The sequence below is a fragment of the Dipodomys spectabilis genome, unplaced genomic scaffold (assembly GCF_019054845.1).
Source record: "Dipodomys spectabilis isolate Male_0828 unplaced genomic scaffold, ASM1905484v1 ptg000422l, whole genome shotgun sequence".
Taxonomy (NCBI): Eukaryota; Metazoa; Chordata; class Mammalia; order Rodentia; family Heteromyidae; genus Dipodomys; species Dipodomys spectabilis.
The window spans coordinates 7,347,152-7,366,392 of record NW_024871099.1 but is presented as its reverse complement, the minus strand read 5'-3'; the positions used below and the strand labels follow the sequence as shown (position 1 = coordinate 7,366,392).

Below are 19,241 nucleotides of genomic sequence, written 5' to 3'. Positions count from 1 at the left end.
ACCTCCCCAATAGCTGGAATTATAGGGATGGGTCACCATGCCCAGCCTCGATTCTTGATTTTGATAGTTATACTGTACTTATGAAAGAGATGCTCTTGTCCTTAGGGCTGCACACTGAAGTACTCTAAGGCAAAGGGGGCACGAAGTTCTCCAAGTGAACTCTGAGATGTGCCAAAAAAACCCAATGTACACATAAGCAGGATGGACAGGTATGTCTCCTGGAGGTGGGGGAAGCAGGGGTTAAGCGCATGGTGGAATAAGTTATAAACAAGTAGCAAGTTGAGTAAAGAGCATACTGAATCTCTGGTGCTGCTTCTCTCACTTCTCTAAGTTTTCCTTCACTTTAAAATTAAGTTTTAAAAAAAGTGATTTTTTTGTATTCAGATTTTTTTTTCCTGCCAGGTCTGGGTCTGAACTCTAGGACTGAACACTGTCTCTAAGGTTTTCTTGCTCAAGGCTAGTGCTCTGCCACTTGAGCCATACCTCCACTTTCAGCCTTTTTGTGGTTCTTTGGATTTAAGAATCTCATGGACTTTCCTGTGCAGGCTGGCTTTGAACCTTTGAACTAGGATTATAGGCGTGAGCCACCAACACTTAGCCTAATTATTTATTTATTTATCTATCTGTATTTTTCTGATGCTGGTGCTAGGGTTTGAACTCAGGGACTGGGCACTGTCCCTGAGCTTCCTTTGTTCAAGGCTAGCACTATACCACTTGAGCCACAGCACCACTGCCAGCTTTTTCTGAGTAGTTTTTTAGAGATAAGAGTCTCCTCATACACTTTCCTGCCCAGGCTGGCTTTGAACCTCAATCCTCAGATCTCAACCTCCTAAGAAGCTAGGATTATAGACATGCCTAGCCTGATTTTTTTTTTTTTTTTTTTGAGGTAGTTGGATTTGAACTTAACAGTCTTAAGCTTTTCAGGCAGGTGCTCTGCCACTTGAGACATGTTCTCAGGCTTTTAGACTTTTCAAATAGGATCCCTGGCTTATGCCTGGGCCACCATAACAGGGATGACAGGCAGGCACCACCATACCCAGCTTTTATTGGTTGAGATGGGAGCTCTCCAACACTGGACATAGAGCCATCCCAGGCCGTCAGAGCTTCAGTCCACCAGCCTAACCTGAAAGAACTGAAGGCTTGTACTTGTAGGCCAGCCTTCTTCATGCTCTTTGTCCCCCTGCCCAAGGCCTTTGTCCCAGCCCTCCCTGTGCCAGCATATTCTGGACTTTGCAAAACTGCTTGTGTCACCTCCTCTGAGCCTTCTCCCACCTCACCCCTGCAGTGCCCTAGCCAGTTTCTATGGACCACATCCTCACAGACACCCTCTCCCTCACTAAAGAGGACAGAGTTCCAACCGGGGTGGGGGTGGGGGAGGCGGGGGGGGGGGGGAAGCCTGGCCTGCCCTGCCCATGGCAGTCTCTATGACAGAAGTGTGGCTGCTGAGAGCAAGGAGCGAGATTGGACCCATCAGTGCTCACAAATGGAGCCCAGGTAGGAACAACAGGCAGAGTGACAGAAACAGGATGGGAGGTGGCAGAGTGACAGCTCTGTTTGTAGGGGGAGGAGGTGGCTTAACAGAATGGAGATGGGGCCTGAGTGTGTGCAGGAACTCAGCTTTTCGGGATCGAGCCCCGTCACTTGGCCAGTGACACCCCCCGCCCCGCCCCTGCAACCCCAGCACTGTGTTGGTGTGAAAACCTGACCTGCCTCTCACCCCAAGGAGGGGAGGGAAACAGATGGGAACTCACAAAAAATATATTAAAACGCCATTGTCTTCTCTCTCCGATCAGTCTCCCCTGTGATACCCCCTTGCCCACCAGTCCCGGGCAGGGCTTTTGAGAGAGGAAAACACACCCAGGTACCCCACAGCAGCCCAGGGACAGCTAAGAGTCTCGACAGGCTCAACGCCAGCGTCGGCGAGGGGGTCGCTGAGAGGCCGGAGGCACAGGAGGGTCGGGCAGGATGCAGCGGAGAGTCGGGCCTTGCCACCGGGACAGAAAACAGAAGAGAAATGAAAGAGTGAAGGGAGGAAGGGAGGCTAGAGTGGCTGGGGGGGGGGGGGGGTAAGGGAAGTAAGTGGGGGGGATATGAGGGGACCTTAGGGTGATGTCTCTGTGGACGAGGAATAGGGAGAGGGAGTTTGGGGCAGCTGAGAGGGGAGGGCGCTAGGGAGAGGTAGAAAAGCAGGGTCTTGCCAAGGCCATGGGGGAGGGCAGAGGGCAGGAGAGAAGGGGCCATCCCAGAGCAGGTGAGGTCCAGCCACAGTGACTATCCCAGAGCAGAGGGCTCAGCCCAGCGGGGCCACTCGACAGCCATGTTGTCCAGAATCAGCAGGAGGAGGGAACAGGGAAGCCCGCCCCCCTCTCCCACCCTCCACGTGGGCTAGAAGGTCCTGTGGCCCAGTCTTTTGAACACGCTCACGGTGCCTGTGTGATCCATCTGGGCACCAAGGCCCTCACTGGAACTGCTTCCCCGGGGCCCCACCGGAGTCCTCTTAATGGTGACCTTCACCTTGGCTGATGACTTACTCTTGGTGCTGGTGACTTGGCTGTCCTGGGCCTCGGACACTGGGGCGGCCTTGCCCAGTCTGTGGATGATGCTCACTTTGGCCAGGGACTCTGACTTCTTCTCGAGCCTGGGAGGTGAGGAGAGCGCCAGGCGCCGCAGCGTTGGGGCAGTGGGTACTGTTGCCTTGGAGCTTGTGGCCTTGGCTTTGACCGGCAGGACTGGCTGGGGACTGGCCTTCACTGGGCCCCGCCCCAGCTTCTTCAGGACCCCAGCATACTGCAAGACAGAGCTGCTGCTGTCATTGTCGCTGTCCCAGGCCAGATCATCATCCATCTCTGGGGTGGCCCCCAGGCGGCTGAAAACTCCTGTGGGCTGACATCAGAGAGGCCCAAGTCACTCAACCTACCACCTCCTCCTCCACACAGGGGGCAAGTGGAGGGGAAACAGCCATGGGTGACAACTGAGACAGTGGTGAGGACCGTGATGGGGGACTCAGGGAGCTGGCCTGGCAGCAAGCAAGGTTCCCTGACAAAGAACACAGCTACTGAGCTCTGAGAGCCAGAGGAAGTGGGCTCATGTGGGCATGGGGGGACAGCATGTGCCACTCAGAGGGAAGACAGCGGCCAGGTCTGTAGGACAGCACAGAGACAAAGATGCCTTCGGCCATCTGGTGAGCCTGACTTTGCACCCTGTCCTAGGCTGGGCAGGCTAGAGACCTAGAGATGGCCAGGACGGCCTTAGCCTGCCCTCATGGGCTTACAGTCCAGTAGGGAGTCAGGCATGGAACCAGACACGACACCACCAGTGCTTCTGTCAGACAGCGGTGTATTCTTCAAGGAGTGTGAACAGAGAGAGATCTGAGGGTGGGAGACAGGGAAGAAAGGGACGGCCAGGCCCTCCAGGGGAATCACTACTCACTAGGACACAGTCCATCCCCTGAGTGCTTCCACATGTCACTGTGGGAGGCGGGACAGAGGCAGAGCGTGCGCTGGTGATTGGCAGGAAGGAAATATTCTATAGAGTCCCTCAAAGGTAGCATCTAAGATGCGCTTACCACCCCCAAGATGCCCCCTCTCACATGTACCTGCCTGATCTGAGGAAATAGGCATAAGGGCTTAAGTGCCTGACCATGGTCACCCAGACAGCCAGTGGGCTCGGGGGCCCCAGCAAGAAGTGTGAATTTCATGGTAGGCACAGAAAAGCCTTGGGTCTCTGAGGGGGAGGAGGACAGCTGTCCACTACAGCACATGCTCCTGCAGTGGTGTGACAGCTGTGGGGATTGATCAGGAGGTCACCGCCCTCTCCAAGGAGGGAGGGTGGTGGAGGAGCTGGACATGGAATCCTCGGACTCAGGAATTGGTGTGGGAAGGTGGGCACCCTAGGCTGGGCCCCAGGAAAGGGGTAGCTGCAGAGAGCAAACCTAGTAGTGATCAGAGAGCCAGGAAAGCCACCAGAGCAATGAAGAGAAGTGGGGCTGGGAGATGGGCCAGGGCAGGTGCAGGAAGAGGGCAGAGATGTCCAGGGCAGTCACTTCTCCATGCCACTCACCTTACTCCCTGTGGTCGTGTCTGCCTTGGTCTCAGCTCCAAGGCGGTCGAACACAGATGTCCTATGGAGACCTGGGAAGAGAATGAAACTATCAGGGAGCACTGTGAGCCCTTCTTGGGGTCCCAGGTGCAGATACTAAGGGATGGCACAGCTGGCACCGACACCGGTCACTCAGCCCCAGCAGGGATGGTCAGGTTTTGCCTCCTCACTGGCAAATGTCAAATGCCAAAGATCAACTCAAATTGACACTGAAAATTCCCTGTACCTTAGTACAAGTTCATGAAATGGGGGTGAGGGTTCTTAATCCTACTCCTTTTTTTTTTTGGTCGGTCGTGGGGCTTTTTTTTAACTCTGGGCCTGGGCCCTATCTCTGAGCTCTTCAGCTCAAGGCAGTGCTCTACCACTTGAGCCAAGCACCACTTCCGCTTTTCTGTTTACGTGGTGCTGAGGAATCGAACTCAGGGCCTCATGCATGGGAGTCAAGCACTCTACCGCTGAGCCATCATCCCAGCCCCTCCTACTCCTTTTACATTGGGGACACAGCCTCTGAGGATCTGATCATGAGTGCTTTCCCTAAGTAAAACACAAATCTTGCTGGGCACTGGTGGCTTATGCCTGTGATCCTAACTAACTACTCTTCAGACTGAGAACGGGTGGATCGTAGTTCAAAGCTCATCCAGGCAATAAAGTCCAAGAAACGCCATCTCCACATAACCAGCAAAAAGCTAGAGGTGTGGCTCAGGGAGTAGAGACGGCTGTGAGCAAGTGACAGGCCTTGACTTTAAGCCCCACAACTGGCATAAAAATGAAAGCCTTCCCAGACTCCATGCCCCGCCCTCAGGAACGAGGGGTGGAAGAGCCATCTGCAATGCCAGCCAGCGTGCCCTGGGCATGCGCACAATGCCATGTGCACCCCAGGCCAGTACCTTTGGCGGCCTGCTGCTGCTCCAGGATCTTGCGGGTGCGGGGGGTGGTGCCTTTGGGCATGTTGATGATGTACTTCCCCTCCATCTCCGCAGTGACCCGGCGCCTCTTGGCAGGAATAGCCAGGCTCTCGTCCTCCCTGCGGGCCAGAGCTGCGGTGGGGAGACACGGACAGGGTCAGCACCCACCGGGATAGGCCGCTCTCCTGGCACTGGCAGAGGGCACACTGCTGCCCTTCATCTCTACCCGTGCCTGACCGGAACCCCTTATCCTACAGCTCTGACATAGCCAGGAGCTCCCAGGCCTGGATGAGGTCACAGGAAGCTCTGGGGATCTCAGGCTCTCTGTGGCCCACCAGGGTCTCCAGCCTAATCTCTTTACACAAGGAACCCACTGGATAGTGGGAAGGTTCTAGAACACCACAGGTACCACTTTCACAGCTACACTTTTTTTTCTTCGCTTTCTCTCCCATTCTCTCTCTTTTAAATGCTCACTTTTTAACAAGTAATCAAGCTGAATTATTTCTATTTGGAAATTACAGTGGTTGGCATGTAACTGGCAAAGCACTTGCCTAGCAAGTGCAACATCCTGGGTTTATTTCCCCTACCAGAAAAAAGAGAAGAAAAAAAAAAAGACTATCCAGAGTGAAAAAGTAAACTATAAATTATGGTTTTTTTACTAGACTCCCCTGCCCCAGCCTACTTAATAGCTGCTGCCAGGCAGAAGGTGCCCTTTTCTTTGTAATAGCAAAAGGCTTGCTTGTTTTTTTGTGTTTTATTTTTGGGTCCGGTCGTGGGGCCTGAACTCTGGGCCTGGGTGCTGTCCCTCAGCTCTTCAGCTCAAGGCTAGCGCTCTACCACTTGAGCCACAGCACCACTTCCGGCTTTTTTCTTTTTGCTTATGTGGTGCTGAGGAATCGAACCCAGGGCCTCAAGCATGCAAGGCAAGCGCTCTACCACTGAGCCACCTTCCCAGCCCCGGGCTTGCTTGTTTTTCAGCCCAGTCTGTCCTTGAACTAACTGCGATCCCAGACTAGCCTGGGACATTTCAGACTCAAGGCTGGGATTACAGACTTGGGCTACCACATCTGGTAGCCCAATTAAACAAGCCGGGCACAGTGGCTCACTCCTATTATCCTAGTTACTCAGGAGGAGACCTGGGGGACTACTTGTGGAAGCCAGCAAGGGCAGAAAACTTATTGTAATTCCATCTCCAATTAAGTAGCAAAATAGCAGACTGGAGGCATGACTCAAGTGGTACAATGCCAGATATTGGCATACACACAAAATTCCAGGATGGGCATCAGTGATTCACACTTATAATCCTATTCAGGAGGCTGAGATATGAGGATCACATTCAAAGCCAGTCCAGCAGAAAAGTCTGAGACTCTTACTTTTATTTTTTGTCAGTCATGGGGCTTGAATTCAGGGCCTGGACACTGTCCCTGAGCTCTTTTGCTCAATGCTAACGCTCTACTACTTTGAGCCACAATGGCACTTCCAGTTTTTTGGTGGTTAATTGGAGCAAAGAGTCTCACAGACTTTCCTACCTGGGTTGGCCTTGAACCATGATCTTCATATCTCAGCCTCCTGAGCAGCTAAAGATTACAGGCCTGGCTTCCATGAGACTCTTATCTCCAATTGGCCACCAAGAATCCAGAAGTGGTAGAGCACCAGCCTTAAGCAAAAAAATCTAAGGAGCGGAGCCCAGGCCCTGAGTTCAAGAGTACTGGTACCAAGAAAAAATTAATTCCTTCAAGTGTCAAGGGATGAAAAGGCCAGTCCCTCTTGATCACCATTGTTTCAGTGCCATAGTTGCTAATTGAACTTTCTAGTTCATGGCACACTAATCAAAGGCCAGAAGGGGTGGGGCTCTTCCAGACACACAAGCAATGACAGGGGGTGTCATATGAGAACACAGGACATTAGAAAAATGAAGCTCCCCCCTACCCCCAGGCCTCAGTTTCTACATATGCATTAGACCATCATGATGAGCTGACAAAGAAAGCCAGAGTATGCTGGAGATGGGGGCTAGAAAGGCTCCCAACTTTTAGAATGAGACAGGGCACAGGAACAAAAACCAGCCATGGAGAAATCCAGGCAGGTAGGAGTTTCCAGATGAAGGCCCACACTGAGGACTGGGAGGCACACTGAGCTAGTGGTCAAGAGGAAGAGATGCAGGCGATGGAGGCTCCAGGGGCCCTGTGGGGAAGGCTGGGCCTCATTATCCAACTAAGAGGAACCCCTAGGGGGTCAGACTGGAGGTCTACAAGGACCCTTCTGGCTGCTGAGAGATGGTGGGTTCTTTACCTTTGTCCCCAGGCATCAAACACCAGTGGGAACTCAGGGAACACCTGATTTTTAAAAAAAAAGACTGAGTGGCCAGGTGTAGTGGCGCACAATGTGAAACCCCAGCTCTCCTGCGGCTGACGTAGAAGGATGGAGAATTCAAGGCTGGCCTGGGCTACAGAATGAGAGCCGGTCTCAAAAAGACCTCTGTGTCTTCCTGAACCACCAGGGAGGCTCCCAGGGTGGAGATGATGGCCGAATTCAGAGGCAATTCAGGCCCACATGCTCTACACATCTAGGGTATGGGGAACATGACCCCCACCATCAAAACCTTTGCATCTATATTCTCCAGCCCCTCCCCCACAGCCTGCCTCCTCACCGGCAGCCTTGGCACCCTTTGCAGCCATCTTGTTAGACACAGTGACAGAGATCTTGGAGGTGCTGGTGTCTGGCCGCCTGGGGGGAGTGCTGGGCGGGGAGTCTCGGTTCAGGCTGTTGGCGATCATTCGGGAGGCAGCTGCAGGGAAGGATAGCAATGCTGATTGGGTGTGCTCCCAGGAGGAAGAACTGGAACTTGGGGTCAGTGAGCATGGGGCTGCATGGAGTGTCCTATGTCTGGAAAGCCATTCACCATAGTGGAATCCTTTCCTGGGGCTGTGCTATGGATGCTGTGGAAATGAGCCCTGATTGGCTCCATTTCCCCACATCCATGCCTTTGGGTCGCTCCAGCCCACACAGATGGAGCTCAGCCACATGACTTTTCTTGACAATTAAAAAAGAGCAAATACTATGCAAGGGGCTTTGAGCACTGGGGCCTGCTGTTACGGAGACCACTGCAGTGGGCATATGCCTGGGCTAGCCTGCTGTGCAACAAGTGGCACTGGCCAAGTCACCTCTGTAAGCCCAAATAACAAAGTTACCAGACCTGTGAATGGAGCCATCATTGATCATCCAACCTTAATTCAGCTGCCATGGTACCACTGGGATCCATTGAGCTGGCTCTGAGCCCAAATAACCAGCCAACCCATAAAATCATAAGGAATAAATGTCTGTGTTTATAACCACAGTTTTGCCAGGCATAGTGGTGAGCACCTGTAGTACCAGCTACTGAGGAGTCTGAAGTAGGAGGGTCATTTGTGGTTAAGAGTTTAAGACCAGCCTGGGCTACACAACAAGATACCCCATCTCGAAAAATGATTTTTTAAAAGCCAGGTGCTAGTGACTCACACCTATAATCCTAGCTATTCAGGAGGTTGAGATCTAAGAATAGAAGTTTGAAGCCCAGCCTGGGCAAGGAAGTCCATGAGACTCTTATCTTCAATGAACCACCAAAAAAGTCAGAAGTGGAGCTGTGGCTCAAGTGGCAGAACACCAGCCTTGAGCAAAAAAGCTCAGGGACAGATCCTGAGTTCAAGCCTCAGAACTGGCACAAAAACAAGCACATGGCCAGGCGCTGGTGGCTCACACCTGTAATCCTAGCTACTCAGGAGGCTGAGATCTGAGGATCACAGTTCAAAGCCAGCCCAAAGCCAGCCCGGGCAGGAAAGACTGTGAGACTCTTATCCCCAATAAACCACTACTGTGGCTCAAGTGATAGAGCGCTAGCCTTGAGCTGAAGAGCTCAGGGACAGCCCCCAGGCCGAGTTCAAGCCCCATGACCCCCCCCAAAAAAAACATACACATGGATTAGGAGTGAGCGCAAAGCCCTGAGTTCAATCTTCAGTACAGAAACAGACAGACAGATGACAGACAATGGCTACTTGCTGCCCAGTCTACTGTCTCCCTGGGAAGGAGGGCCTCAGGTGGCTTTGTTTCTACCTGTGCAAACCACAGGATGGGACAAACAAAAGTGCCTTCCCTGTTCCTGCCAGGGCGGTGAAGAGGTGGTTCTGGGCATACAACACTCACCGCTAGAGGCAGCACGGCGAAGCTCGCCTGAGAGGGAGCTGGGATTGCAGGGCACCGACTCCGTGGCAGCTTTGCATACGTCCTATGAAAAATAGGAATAGAGTCAGCCAGAGGAATGGGGACTGGAGATCTGGGCAGCAGTTGGAGGGTCAGAAATTCAACACCAAAGAAGCAGCATTGACCCATTTTGTTTTTTGGAGATGAGATCGGAGGTCGCAGTGAATAGCCCAGCCTAACCTCAAACTTGCTATGCAGCCTGGCTGGCCTCCACCTCCTGAGGGCAGGGATTACAGGCATGAACCATCTTGCTCCTGACCAGAGGAAAGTATCACGTACCCAGAAACAAAGGGATGGTTCCTGAAATATTTGAGCAGAACTTTAAAACTGTCAAGGGGCAGGGCAATGGTGGTTCATCCTTATAATCCTAACTAGTCAGGAGGCTGAGATCTGAGGATCATGGTTTGAAGCCAGCCTGCACAGGAGAGTGCAAGAGATTAATTTTTGTTGGTGGTGGTCATAGGGCTTGAACTCAGGGCCTGGGCACTATGCCTGAGCTCTTTTGCTCAAGGCCAGCACTCTACCACTTTGAGCCACAGCTCCACTTCCAGTTTTCTGGTGGTTCATTGGAGATAAGAGTCTCATGGATTTCCCTGCCAGGGCTGGCTTTGAACTGCAATCCTCAGATCTCAGCCTCCTGAGTAGTTAGGATTACAGGCATGAGCCACCAGTGCCCAGCTCCATGGGACTCTTATCTCTAATTAACCACCAGAAAAGTAGAAGTAGAGCTATGGCTCAAAGTAGTAGAGTATTAGCCTTGAGCACAAAAGCTCAGGGACAGTGCCCAGGCCATTGGGGGGAGGAGAGGGCACGTGGGGAACAACAACAACAACAAAAAAAAACAAACAACTGTCAAGGCAGCCAGTGGCAGAGAGCCTGCCTAGCAATCTCAGAGCCCTGGGTTTGGTCTCCATCCCTAAAACCAAAATGGTCAAGACGATTGAAACAAGGAAAGGACAATGAAAATACTTTGAATCCTGATTCAAAGCCAGCCCAGGCAAGGAAAATCTGTGCCTCTTACTTCCAATTAACTACCAAAAAAGCTGGAAGTGGAACTGTGGATCAAGTGGTAGAGCGCCAGCCTTGAGTGAAAAAGTTCATGGATAGCACTCAGGCCTTGAGTTCAAGCTCCAGGAAAACACACACACACACACACACACACACACACACACACACACACACACACAATCCCAAGTGTAAAAGTTTAAAATACAAACAGGAGGCCGGGAAAGGAGTTCGTTGGTAGAGCACTTGCTCAGTATGTAGGAGGCCCTGAGTTCTAGCCCCAGCATGCTTACCACAAAAAATTAAAAATGAGAGGCTGGGAAGGTGGCTCAGTGGTAGAGCGCTTGCCTTGCATGCATGAGGCCCTGGGTTCGATTCCTCAGAACCACATAAGCAGAAAAGGCCAGAAGTGGCGCTGTGGCTCAAGTGGTAGAGTGCTATCCTTCAGCTGATTCAGCTGAAAAGCTGAGGGACAGCATCCAGGCCCAGAGTTCAGGCCCCATGACCAACAAATAAATAAACAAACAAACAAAAAAATTAAAAACAAAAAGCTTACAGAAAAAAAGAATGTTTAGCACATTGCCCTTTCCACTGAGCTAATATCCCTCTTTGAGGAAGCATTACTGAGGAATCCTGTCCATAGGATGGACAGCTCAAGGCCTGAGCCTGAGCTAGAAGAAGCTACTAGAAGGAATCAGAAACCGTATAGGGATAAAGCAGGGTCCTGAGAGCTCAGCTCTGCAGCAAGTCTCTTGCTGGGGCCAGCGGAGTCCTAAGGGGTCAAGGAGTTCGTGTGTGCAATGGATAGAGATAGCACCCCATACCTCGCCGGTACTCAGTAAGGACCTCCCTCCAGGCCACATAATCTCTGGTAGAGACACCAGCACCCGATGCAGGGTGTGCAGCCTATTCAGAGGTGTGGGGAGGTGGGTCACTATGACAAGTGGAGAAGCCATACTGGAAGGGCCAGGATGTCACCCCAGTCCCACAGCACAAACTCCTGCCTGGAGACAGAGAAGGCCAGGAAGGCAGGTGACAATCAGAATGAGGAAAATAAGAGTCAGCAATGATCATAATTACAGAGAACGTTTCTTGAGGCCAGATTCTAGCAGTTTTGCCTGTGCCTGTCCACTTAATACTCAAAAACACCTTTCACAATAGACATGCTCGCTGAACAGAGAAAATAAGTCACAGAGGTGAGGTGACATGCCTGTGGCATACAGCAAACAGCTGACCCAGCCTTGGCACCCAGGCTGACCTGCCTTTGCCACCAGGTCTCCTGCTGGCTCTGCAGCAGCACACCCACCTGGCGGTGCACCACCTTGGCGTGCTTGAGGATGGCGATGATGTCCCCTACAACCGTCACGCCCAGCTCGTTCATGATCTCCTTGTTGAGGTCCAGCAGCATGCTCTTCTGGATCCTGCATGGAAGGGGAAGGTGGGCGGGGACGGGCCAGCTCCGCCTCCCCCCGCCCAAGCTCACTTGTCCCTTCATTTGCTTCACCTGTTATCCACAAACATCACAGCGTAATTCACAGCAGGGCCCGGGGGAATGCCGGCTTCTTTAAAAAACTGGATCCACTCAGAAGTGGCTTCAGGGTAGACAGGACAGAGTGCAGTTATTCTTACCATCATTTTTTTTTTTTAATGTTTTTTATTTTAAAAATACTGTACAGAGGGCTGGGAAGGTGGCTCAGTGGTAGAGCGCTTGCCTTGCATGCCTGAGGCCCTGGGTTCGATTCCTCAGCACCACATAAGCAAAAGGAAAAAAGCCAGAAGTGGTGCTGTGGCTCAAGTGGTAGAGCACTAGCCTTGAGCTGAAGAGCTGAGGGACAGCGCCCAGGCCCAGAGTTCAGGCCCCACAACCAGACCCAAAAAAAAAAAAAAATACTGTACAGAGGGGCTACAGTTACACAAGTAAGGTAATGAGTACATTTCCTATGAAGCATTATTACCTCCTCCTTTGTTTTACCCTTAATAGCCCTTTCCTCCCCACCTCCCCAACTCCTCCCCCAACCAAGTTCTAAAGTTTGTTTTCAACATAGTGTCTTGTACATCTCATTGTTACAGTAGGTCAGCCTGTATCCTTATTTCAGCATTTTGTTAGTTCTCTTCCCCTCCCCAAATTAGAAAAAAGTATATACAAGATGCAGGGCACTGGAATCAAATACAGTGAAAACAGGGGTTATACCATGGGAGAAGAACATACAAAAGAAACAAAAAAAAAAAAAATCACATAGTACATCATAAATATGTTAAAAATAACAGCAAGAAAGAAAAAAACCACTTGTGTTCCTATCTTAGGGTTCATTTTGCTTAACATCATCTTATATGGTTATATATACATAACTTTTTAACTTTTCTGCTCGTCCTAGACATATACGAGTTATTGCAAATAAGGGAAACCATGGGACCCATGTTTCTTTGGGCCTGGCTTACTTCACTTAATATATTTTTTTCCAAGTCTTTCCATTTCCTAACAAATGGGGTAATGTCATTCTTTCTGATGGAGGCGTAGAATTCCAGCATATAGATCTATCACATTTTCCTGATCCATTCATCTACTGAGGGGCATCTGGGTTGGTTCCATATTTAAGCTATGGTAAATAATACTGTGATAAACGGTTGTGCTGATAGCTTTGGTATACCCTTGTTTGTAATCGTTTGGGTAAATGCCCAAAAGTGGGAACCATCATCTTTTACAGCAACAAAACTGCAATAGCTGCAGGCTTGCACACTTTGCACACAATGGACCACCTAGGAGTCAAGCAGCATTGCCTCCCAAGTAGCTGGGGTTACAGGCATTGCACTACCATGCCCAGCTTATACTATTTTAGCGAATTAGAAATCTGTATTACTTATAAGACAACTGAGGTACAGAGTGGAGCACAAGACATGAGGGATGGGCTGGGAAGGTGGCTCATTGGTAGAGCGCTTGCCTTGCATGCATGAGGTCCTGGGTTCAATTCCTCAGCACCACATAAGCAGGGGAAAAAAAGCCACAAGTGGCACTATGGCTCAAGTTGTACAGCACTAGCCTTGAGCTGAAGAGCTGAGGGACAGCACCGAGGCCCAGAGTTCAGGCCCACGACTGGACCCAAACCCCCCCCTCCCAAAAAAAATATTTGTGAAAGACATGAGGGATCAGCTACTGCATGGGTGGCATAGAAGGCTCAGGGGCAGATCTGTGGGCCACATCTCTCCCAAGGAGATTTTTGGACAGCCAGCCAAAGCTCATCTTTGAGGACATGCATAGGACCAGAGCCCTTCATCAGCCCTGAAGAAAGAATCCCAGCGGGGTGCCGGTGGCTCATGCCTGTAATCCTAGCTACTCAGGAGGCTGAGATCTGAGGATCACAGTTCAAAGCCAGCCCAGGCAAGGAAAGTCTGTGAGACTCTTGTCTCAAATAAACCACTAGAAAACTGGAAGTGGCGCTGTGGCTCAAATGGTAGAGCACTCGCCTCGAGCTGAAGAGCTGAGGGACAGCGCCCAGGCCCAGAGTTCAAGCCCCATGACCGATTAAAATTAAAAAAAAAAAAAAAAAAAATCCCTGGGTTCAATCCCAAGTAGTACAATTAGCTGGCTAGCTAGCTAGCTAGACAGATAGATAGATAAATAGACAGACAAATAGATATAGATAACAAGGAAGAATCTGAGGGTAAGTCACATAACAATACCAAGTTAATATCGGTTGAGAGCTATGCCCAAGACTTTACATGCTTAACCACTTCAAACCCAACACACAGAATTATTATCTCCATTTCACAGCTGAGGAAAGGAAAGCAAAGCTGACTGGCCAGGTGGAACTCCAAGTTCTTCATGGTCAAGCTAGGCAGCCAGGAGCACAGACATGGAGAAGGGGCAGGCAGAGGTTGCCTGGCGCAAGGCCCTAGCCCCACCCCTACCTTCGTCATCACAACACAGCTGCTCTGACAGAGACCTGGCTCTCCCTCCCCCACCAACAAGGGCGGACCTCAGGAAGGCTAGTGGGGAGAGAGGACCCCACAGGGAAGGCTAGACTCACCCATAGTAACCGACACCATCCTCTCCCTGGCCCTGACCCCGCTCCCTGGAGCCTGGAACAGAGGAAGAAAGGAGAGAGACCATGAGTCGCTGGGGTTGTGAGTGTGTTCTCCCTCTCCCGGTGCCTGTCTGTCTGTCTGCCTGCACAAGAGCATTCCTGGGCTAGGGGGTCATCAACCAAGAATAGCCTGGAGCAGCTGGCAGGAGTTGGCCTGGGGCAGAGCGGCTATGACTATCTTTTCTGCCTGTGATGAGGCACAGCTTCAGTCCCAAACACCCCAAGGGGTCCGGCTGGAACAGGGGACAGGAAAGGGATACCTTCTGCCCTAAATACCTACCAGGTATACTCAGCCAGCCAGCCAAACAAGACCTCCTAGCCCAGGTTGCCAGTGCCTCACGCCTGTTTGTCCTAGCCACTCAGGAGGCTGAGATCTGAGGATCATGATTCCAAGTCAGCCTGGGCAGGAAAGTCTGCGACTCTTCTCTCCAATGAACCACCAGAAAACCAGAAGTGGTGCTGTGGCTCAAGTGGTAGAGCGCTTGCCTTAAGCTTTAGAGCTGAGGGACAGTGACCAGGCTCAGAGTTCAAGCCCCACAACCGACCAAAAAAAAAAAAAAAAAAAAAGACCACCTGAGCATAATACTATGTAAGAGCACTCAGAGACCCCCAAGGGGACCATACTATGGAGCCCAGCCTGCAGGTGAGGGGCAGGTGAGTGGAGAAGGCAGACAGAAAACAAGCAAATGGCAAACACTGCAGTGTTAAAAGCTGGCAGGATGGCTTTGGGAAGAGAGGTTGCAATTTTCAACACGGTGATTAAAAAAGCCCGAAAGTGACCCCTGGAGACTGTTGGAGGGGAGAGGAGCAGCAGGGTGGTTTGATGGAGAAGCAGTGTTCCAGAAGGTACAGTGAGTGCAGTGCCCGGAGCCAGGAGCTCATCTGAGAGACAGCAAGGAGCCTGTGTAGCTGGAGGCGAGTGAACGACCAAGTTTCATTTAAAAGCATGATGAGAAGAACGGCAACACTCAAAGCAATGATGCGATGCGATGCCATCAGCCTCCAGGACCACTTGGCCACACTGCCCTGTCCTTCCCCTCCAACTCCTTTTACCCTGGCTCCTTCCTACCTGGCCAGGCTGTCCCTCCCCTCTGCCAGGCACTCTAGACAGCCCCACTCTCTTGCCTTTTTTATTTTATTTTTTTGCTGGTCACAGGGCTTAAACTCAGGGCCTGGACTTAGTCCCTTAGCTCTTTCACTCAAGACTGGTGTTCTACCACTTTAGCCACAGCTCTACTTTTGGCTTTTGGGGTAATTAATTGGAGACAAGTCTCATGGACTTCCCTGCCCAGGCTGGCTTTGAACTGTGATCCTCAGCCTCCTGAGTAGCTGACAGGTGGGAGTTTCTGATGCACAGCTCCCTAACCTATTTTGATGGCATAATGGTTAAGTGTAAAGGCTCTGGAACCAGATGGAAGGGCCTCTGTTGCTTACTACAGTATGGTCTTGGCAAGTTACTTTGCCAGTCTGGCCTCAGTGTCTCCCTCTGAAAAGTGGGGTGATATGAATGTCACTCACCTTAGAGGTTTGCAATGAAGGTTAGATTAGTTTCTATGTCTAAAGGAACTGAGACCAGGCTGTGTGAACGATGAAAGCTCCCTTCCTTCCCTGTCTCCCAGTTTTGTATGTGTTACTGAGCCAGGGTCTTGCTGTATTAACTTAGTCACACCAGGATAGAGCTGAACACTCGACACATGTCTTACAGTGGCCTCATGAGCAAAGACTATAATTAGCTCTGTTTTCATCAATTGAAAAAATCTGACTCAGTAAGGACCAGTCATTTGCCAAAGGTCACATCATGCAACTGACCTTACTGGGATTAAAAAACAAGTTCTTCCTGATCCAGAAGCCCATGGAGCAGATCCTTTCGAGTGTTTACTATGTGCCAGGAACTGAGTACATACATCTCAGTGACTTCTCACAAAGAACCTGAGGGGGAAGAGGGGGAAGAGAAAAAAAGCAAAAAATGAGCAAAACAGGAAAACAACACAAAACTTAAAAATAGATGAACTAGGCACTGGTGGCTCACGCCTGTAATCCTAGTTACTCAGGAGGCTGAGATCTGAGAATCGGGTTCAAAGCCAGCCCAGGCAGGAAAGTCCATGAGACTCTTATCTTGAACAAAATACATAGAAAAAGCCAGAAATGGTGCTGTGACACAAGTAGAAGAGTGCTAGCTTGAGCAAAGGAAGCTCAGGGACAGCACCCAGGCCCTGAGTCCAAGCCCCATGTATATAAAAGTGGGTGATAGGCCCAACATAATAAAGCAAGTAACAATAGGGGCAGGACTTGAACACAAGTCAATCCAATGGCTATGGTTAAAGCTGATGAAGAGACTTTTGTTGTTGTTGTTGTCAGTTGTGGGGCTTGAACTCAGGGCCTGAGCACTGTCCCTGAGCCTCTTTGAGCTCAAGGCTAGTATACTTAAGCCATAATGCCACTTCTGATTTTTGAGTGGTTAATTGGAGATAAGAGTCTTTTCTGCCTGGGGTTGGCTTCCAATTGTGATTCTCAGATTGCAGCCTCCTGAGTAGCTAGGATTACAGGTGTGAGCCACTAGCACCTGACTGATGGAGAGCTAGGGACTGTGGTTTGCCTTTGGAAGGCCTCAAGTAATCATTGCCAAAATCTTCCTGTTCCCCCCCCCCCCACTCTGATAGAAGTCTTCACTGGACTCAATTTCCTCTCCCTATCATTTTGTTTTTGTTTGATACAGGTCTCACTATGGAAGCCAGTCTGGTTTGGAACTCATGACCCTGACTCTGCTACCCAAGTGCTAGAATTACAGGTATGTGTTACCATGCACAATTTCCTCTACCATCTTAAAAGCCCATCTCCAGGCTGAGAATGTGGCTTAGTGATAGAGTGCTTGCCTTGCATGCATGAAGCCCTGGGTTCAATTCCTCAGTATCACATAAACAGAAAAGGCTGGAAGTACCCTGTGACTCAAGTGGTAGAGTGCTAGCCTTGAGCAAAAGCAGCTCAAAGCCAGTGCCTAGGCCCTTTGCTCAAGCCCCAGGCCTGGTAAAAAATAAAATAAAAGGTCAGATCCCTACTCATTTAATTACCATTTTCCAAATTAATAGTAATTTACCAACTACTAGCACTAATCCAAATTCTGACTGATTTAACACCTCCTAACCCTTGCTCTGAGCAAGTGGCTTAAATTTCTTGGAACTCATCTCCTTCAACTATATAGTAAAAATAATTAAGATTATTCTTTAAAATATGAGTGCCAGGTATGGTGGCACATGACTATAATCCAGCACTAGGATAAAATAAACAGCAAGATCTCAAGTTCAAGACCAGCCTGGGTTCCATATGAGAAGACTCTGTCCCCCAAAAAAGGTAGGGGAATAATCTTAAAGCCCTTAGAGCAATATTCAGCAAGTGGTAAGTATGTACTTAATTAATAAATCTTGAGCTGACCACTGGTAGCTCATTGTAATCCTAAACTACTCAGGAGGCTGAGCTTTGAGTATCACAGCTCAAAGCCAGCTTGGGCAGAAAAAGTCCACGAGATGCTTAGCTCAATTAACCTGCAAAAGGCCAGAAGAGGAGGTGTGGCTCAAGTGGTAGAGCAATAGCCTGGAGTAGAAAAGCTCAGGGACAGCACTCAGGCCATGAGTTCAAGCCATAACACCAGCACACGTATGCATTCATGCACATACACTGCCCCCACCACCACTTCATGGGGTCCATGGGATCTGACAACATATCACCAAATAGTATTAATCATCTGTTTCTCAATTACCTTTCATTGACTGCCTATAATTGGACTATTTTATTTCCATTATATTTCAGGTTAAGTTTTCCTTTTTCTTATGGAAAGCAAAGTTAAGTTTTCCATTAGGATGGCAAAGCACTTTTTCCTTGTCCAATTGATGAATATGAACCAGTCATCTTCAAGGAAGAAGAAAAAAAACAAAACTATACTTACAGGACCCCACAAATGTGGCCAAGCAGGAAGTCACTTTGCCCCAGGACCAGTTTTATGTCTCCTATGGCCATCTCTGAGCTTCTTCCCTGTTACTTTTTTGGGGGATTTTTAGGTATACCCTTGACTTTCAGAACTCTGTGTGTGGTGTGTGTGTGTGTGCACGCCCGCATGCCCGCCTGCCTGCAATGGTATGCTGGTTTGGGGACTTAAACTGAGGGCCTGACAATGTCCCTGAGCTTTCTTTTTTCTTGTTTTTTTAATCAAGGCCAATGCTCTACCACTTGACCCACAGCTCTGCTTCCGGCTTTTTGGTGGCTAATTGGAAATCAGAGTCTTATAGACTTTCCTGCCAGAGGTGGCCTCAAATCACGACCCTCAGATATCAGCATCCTGGGTAGCTAGGCGTGAGCTACCAGACCCTGGAAAAAAATATTTTTATTATAGTCCCGGATCTATCTCTTACTATGCTTAAGAAGAAATCTCAGAATCCACCCAATGAATCTGTGCTACTGGGACCATCAGCCCTCCCAGCAAAGGCGGGGAAACAGGCTCAGAGAGGGAAAGGCACGGGCCCGCTGCCACACAGCGGGGCTGTAACTTGAACTCAAATCCACCGGCCTGAAAACCCAAGGAGCCTTCCCGCGCCTCAAGGCCAATGGTAAACGACTAGTGACGAAGTGGTCACCACAAAGCGAGGGCTACCGTCGGATTTTGACCACCTCCCTCCCCCCCCCCCCCGCCCCATTTTCCAGAGAAGGAAACTAAGGCGCAAAGAAAGAAAGAAAGCGCTCCGAGCCTGGATTGTGATTATGGAGCCCCGGACGCCCTCCATCCCGCATCCCACCCAGCCCAGTCCCTCCTCTCCCGGTTCACGCCTTATCTAGCTCACCCGGCCCGGTAGCACCGACACGCGCCGCCCGCCCTCCAGACCGTACCAACTGTCAGATAACCCTTTTCCCTCCTCCCGCCCCGGAAGTT

At 50.3% G+C, this 19,241-nt stretch overlaps 1 protein-coding gene across 3 annotated transcripts; it reads right to left on the bottom strand.

Annotated features, from left to right (window-relative positions):
- Positions 1-1,421: 1,421 nt before the first annotated feature.
- On the bottom strand, positions 1,422-19,221 carry CUNH19orf47 (chromosome unknown C19orf47 homolog). Of its 3 annotated transcripts, XM_042667928.1 has the most exons (11): positions 19,153-19,221; positions 16,133-16,252; positions 14,267-14,318; positions 11,746-11,833; positions 11,548-11,662; positions 9,180-9,261; positions 7,651-7,788; positions 4,986-5,135; positions 4,060-4,130; positions 2,532-2,883; positions 1,422-1,984 (listed from the first exon to the last, which is right to left on the bottom strand). In XM_042667928.1, exons 2-11 carry the CDS (start codon positions 16,175-16,177, stop codon positions 1,905-1,907), a joined length of 1,173 nt encoding a protein of 390 aa, XP_042523862.1. In that variant the 5' UTR covers positions 16,178-16,252; positions 19,153-19,221; the 3' UTR covers positions 1,422-1,904. The 3 variants fall into 3 exon arrangements, with proteins under 3 accessions (XP_042523862.1, XP_042523859.1, XP_042523861.1); XM_042667925.1 differs by lacking the exon at positions 1,422-1,984 and having other exon boundaries at positions 2,250-2,883; XM_042667927.1 differs by lacking the exon at positions 1,422-1,984 and having other exon boundaries at positions 2,250-2,883; positions 19,199-19,218.
- Positions 19,222-19,241: the final 20 nt, after the last annotated feature.

Coding starts and splice junctions, on each gene's coding strand:
- CUNH19orf47 (XM_042667925.1), bottom strand. CDS start 16,177: ATGGGCTTCTGGATCAGGAAGAACTTGTTTTTTAATCCCAGTAAG. Junction 14,319..16,132: donor TGTTTTTTAATCCCAGTAAG/GTCAGTTGCATG, acceptor CCTCTGTTCCAG/GCTCCAGGGAGCGGGGTCAG. Junction 11,663..11,745: donor GTGATGTTTGTGGATAACAG/GTGAAGCAAATG, acceptor CCTTCCATGCAG/GATCCAGAAGAGCATGCTGC.